The following is a 4,777-nucleotide window of genomic DNA, read 5'->3' on the forward strand; positions in this document are numbered from 1 at the left end:
ACAGACAATAGTAGCCCAATTATTACATAAACATAAAATAATGAAATGGACAGCATTGCTATTTCTTTACTAACTACTGAAATCTATTGACAAACTAGAAGCTCATGATATGAGGAAGCATTAAAAAAAAAAAGAATCAGCATTGTTAATAAAATTTCTTCTCATCTGTCAAGAAGACATTTGTTGCTTGACAGTAGTCAGTCTCTGCAGCCTTCTCATGCTGTTTTTATGTCCAGCAACTTTAAACAGAAGCTGAAAAAATGGTGCTTGCTGCCTTGGCATGCAAATCAGCCATGGTTCCTATGCACACAGGGAAAAGACCCTACCCCAAAGCAAGAGCTCAAATAGTTATAGGAACTGCGGTCAAAGGAACTCCACTTCCATACTGTCCGAAAGTGCGAAAAATGGGGTTCTAGGAATTGTATGTTCTATGGACTGCAAAAAGACCTTACAGTGCGAAAGGGCCTATTATCACACAGTGCCTTGGCTTGGAGTACTACTGACAGACAGATCTTCTTTGAGAGTTAATTATGCATCATGCAATTCTATGGTTCAATATATAAGCGTCTGGATGTATGTGTGTGTGTGTGTGTGTGTGCGTGTGTTTATGTGAATGAGTTAGTTCTGTTTGCATGTCCTGTCATTCAACAAGTCTGTTTATTACACTGGTGGTTTTGATGTCCCCTGATGGATCTTCAAAGAGGAGACCTTACTGTCCAGCTCGTCCATAAAACCCTCATCCACCGATTCACTGTCAACCTCCTCTGAGGGAACCACCTCTGTGGGTAGGAAAACATGAAGCTGGGTACGTCCTCGTGTAGGCTGGGCAGAAGGGCCGGGCTGGGGGGGCAGGCAGGGGGTCCCCCTCACAGACAGAACTCCCTGAGGTGCACCTAAGGGCAGAGGGGACGCAAACACCAGTCGCCGAACCCCCAGCTGAGTGGCGGATGTTGACTGGCTCCGTGGTGGAGTTGGGGACAGCTTCACGGCTGGTCTGATTGGATAAGAGAAGTGGGTGTAGGTGGGTCTATAGCTCTGACTCCTCCCACCTGGATCACATAACTTGCAGAATGGCAGTTGGGGTGTACGTTTACGGAGAGGGGGGTGGCGTCTGTGTGGAAACCTGTCAAACAGGGTAACCTTGGGCTCCGAGGTGAAGAGTGATGGTTCACTGATACTGTTCACAGGAGGACATAGAACGATTAAAAACAAAAGTCACATGGGTGGGGAAAACACATTCTGCTGAGGACAGAAAACACATGAGGTCTATCATAAGCGTTTACCCAAATGTACAATTTGTACATGTTATGTATTTGTACATTACATTACATTACGTTACATTTGGCTGACGCATTTTTAGCCAAAGCGACTAACAACATGGTAAACAGTTTAAGTTTTTAGAGCAATTCTCAACAAATTTAGGACAATTTAAAAACATTAGAGTACAGTAAGAATAAGTGCATCAGTGAGTGCTGTTTTTAACAGTTACTTGTCAGTTTAAGACGGCTGGTGAGTGCTAGGATCAGTACATCTATACCAGCAGTTAAATACACTTAATCTAGAAAAATATTAGACAATGTAAGGTTTGTGAAATAACTGACAGTTGTAGATACAAATGCATTCAGTTCACAAACATATTAAACATGTTAATATATCAGTAAGAATGTCAAGAGCCATATTCCTTTGCTAACTTGCATTCACACACTTGTACAATTATGCAAAACAGACACTCATTTACACATATAGAAGCATGTCCAAGATGAAACCTTAAGGTACATCAACAGAGAAACACCACACACATCACTGGCCAATGTTCAATAAAGTAAAGGCAGAATACCACTAGTGAAACATGTTTTTTTTGTTGTAAAGCACACACGAATGTCTAGTTATGAACCAATAATTTATAACCAAAAATTGTTTACCTTAATGCCTGTGCAATATACACATTAATTTTGCCAGGTATTTGTGTACATTTTCCAAATACTTAAAATGAAGGAATAAAATGGCATGAAGTTAAATTATTCTGGTAAGTTCTCAGCATTTATTTTTAACAATATAACATACTGTGTCTTTATCAATCCCCATTGAATGGGAAACCCTGCTGGACACGGGTTGCTTTGGAATACCTTCACGAAACTAAGCTTGAAGACCTATATTGTAACCCAAGCTACCCAGTACTAAAAACAAGGACGTATCATCTGACTGCAGAGATTTTGGGGGTTTCAACTAAGCAAATGAACACTGAGTGCAGGGTATTTAGAAAACATTGCACAAACGTACACTTATGGGTCATCCAAAGAACAGACACAAATGATACACTGAGTATTTCTTCCTTTTAATGGTATGATTAATTCAACAAAGGACAGCTTATGTAAATAACAGGTTAAGACCAAAACAGCAAAATAACTAGGACAGGGATTTGTTACTGTTTCTAGGAAATATGGTCATCTTACCTGAGTGATACTGGGGGTGCATCCTGCCTCTCAAGTGTGGGTTTGTGGGAGGCCAAGATAGGAAGGTGGACCGTCTCCCTGATCCGTGGGGCGCTGGCTGGAGGCAGAGGGAGCAAGGGCCGAGATAGCAGGTATGAGCGCGCCCGAGCCTTGCTCTGATGAGTCCGTTGGTGTCTCACGATTTCCATCTCTAGAATGGATCCATTGGTAGTCATGATGACCGCATCGAACAGTACACAGGCACAAGAGGGTGTGTGTGTGTACACGCATGTGCAGTCCCTCTAGAGCTGGTGGACAAGTGATGACATCAATGATTCATGAGCATTAAATATACAGCAGTCAAGCCCATTGATAATTCCCAACATCTATCCTATTCCTCTACCCAGCACTCTTTTGACTTTTTCAACCCCTTTATCTTCAAACCTCTCTTTTCTCAAATGTTCCCTGTTCTGCCATCTTTCCATCATTCTTCTACTTCCTTTTCCTCTCTGTTGTCCTCTGTTCTCCCACTATCTCCCAGACTGCGGAGGTCATCTTACAGTGGCCAGGCCAGGTGGAACCTACAGGACAAGTAGCCATGGGACACATGATACACACACACACTTAAACACATCCTGTGTGCGGCTTATCATTTGCTGGGCTCTTTATAAAGGGACAATGTTTGGCTAATTAAATTAATCTAAATTAGTTAAAGTAAACCTCATGAAATTAGACACATGAAAACAGGACTACGATGTTTTAAGGTATGTATGTCTGTAGCACTTAATATAGCTCCAGGTACAAAGATGTTTTACAGATGAAGTTTGGAAACCTGAGTGTACTGAGTAATACTTCTTGTGCCTTAGAAAAGACTAGCTTACATTTTTCTGTTAAGTGATGTGCTGAGCTATCAAGTTCAGACACAATTCTTACCAAATCATTTTTTTTTTGCACTTCATGTCCACTTGGGTTTTTTGTTTACTCTATTTTTATTTTTTGGGCTTTTTGCCTTTATTTGTATAGGACAGTGAAGAGTGAGACAGGAAGTAAGTGGGAGAGAGATGGGGTGGGACCGGGATATGACCGCAGGTCGGATTCGAACCTTGGTCCCGTGGGCACTTGAACCCGTATATGGTATGAGCACTGTAGCCTGTTGTGCCACAGCACCCCCCAATGTGTTTACTCTAATGAGGATGATTGTGTTGAATCTATCTGTAACCCAATCAATCACCAGCATAGTGCCCGGGAGTGTTGCAGGTCAGGCAAAAACGAACCTGACCCATGGACTTGGCACCTCCAGCTCCTCTGATAGCCGCCTTTGTGCCAGTTACGGCACAGCCAGGCGATAGGATACAAGAGTGATCAAACAAGAGGAAATGCATAAGCATGACCTCAGGTTAACAACAGGGAACTGCCAGGTTGCAGCAGGAGGGTGTGATACAACTAATGGCAATTAAAACCTCACCACAGAGAAAAAGTGAGAAATTGTGCCACGCTTCTAGCTTCTTTTACCGACTGTCTGCTCTCCATGATGGCCTTTAAGCCAACTCTTAAGTGTTTTTTCTAAAATTATTTCCAATCAACGAACTTCAAAAATGGTCTGAACAGTCAACATTTAATTGTGACCGTAAAATTCAGTGAATGAAATTTTAAATTAAAGAGGCTTAATTTTATAATGCTTTTAAAACATTTCCTGCTCAGTTTGCTTGCTCCTTATATAAACAGACACTTGTAATCGAAGGGTTTCTGGTTCGATCCCCGACCAGTAGGAAAAATGTGTGCGGGGGAAGTGGTTGAGCACTGCTCTCCCATGCCCACATCCATGGCTGAAGTGCCCTTGAGCAAAGCACCTAACCCCTCACTGCTCCGAGTGCCGCTGTAGCAGGCAGCTCATTGCTCCGGGTTAGTGTGTGCTTCACCTCACTGTTCACTATGTGCTGTTTCACTAATTCACAGATTAGGATAAATGCAGAGACCAAATTTCCCTCACGGGATCAAAAAAAGTATAGTATAATTTATATATATATATATATATATATATATATATATATATATATATATATATATATATATATATATATATATATATATATATATATATATATATATATATATATATATATATATATATATATATATATATACCACACACACACACACACACACACACACACACACACACACACACACACACACACACACACACACACACACACACACATAGATATTTTAAGTATGGGACTACCATTCTAGGCCATAATACACAATGACCTACCACAGGTTTAATGGGGGTTCTCACAGAGTGCTTATATGAGTGGTTATAAGGAAGACGCAAGACAAAACAG

At 41.1% G+C, this 4,777-nt stretch overlaps 1 protein-coding gene across 1 annotated transcript; it reads right to left on the bottom strand.

The window, feature by feature from the left end:
- Window positions 1-638: 638 nt before the first annotated feature.
- On the bottom strand, window positions 639-3,113 carry LOC121695761. The gene is made up of 2 exons (XM_042076876.1): window positions 2,454-3,113; window positions 639-1,177 (listed from the first exon to the last, which is right to left on the bottom strand). The coding sequence occupies exons 1-2, from the start codon at window positions 2,666-2,668 to the stop codon at window positions 661-663; spliced, it is 732 nt and encodes a 243-aa protein (XP_041932810.1). The 5' UTR covers window positions 2,669-3,113; the 3' UTR covers window positions 639-660.
- Between the last annotated feature and the right edge of the window lie 1,664 nt (window positions 3,114-4,777).

The sequence above is a fragment of the Alosa sapidissima genome, chromosome 21, assembly GCF_018492685.1.
Source record: "Alosa sapidissima isolate fAloSap1 chromosome 21, fAloSap1.pri, whole genome shotgun sequence".
Lineage (NCBI taxonomy): Eukaryota > Metazoa > Chordata > Actinopteri > Clupeiformes > Clupeidae > Alosa > Alosa sapidissima.

What these genes read in the sequence shown, in the direction of transcription:
- LOC121695761 (XM_042076876.1), bottom strand. Translation starts at nt 2,668, where the DNA reads ATGACTACCAATGGATCCATTCTAGAGATGGAAATCGTGAGACACCAA. An exon ending in GCACCCCCAGTATCACTCAG is followed by an intron (nt 1,178 to 2,453) that starts GTAAGATGACCA and finishes TCCTGTGAACAG; the next exon opens with TATCAGTGAACCATCACTCT.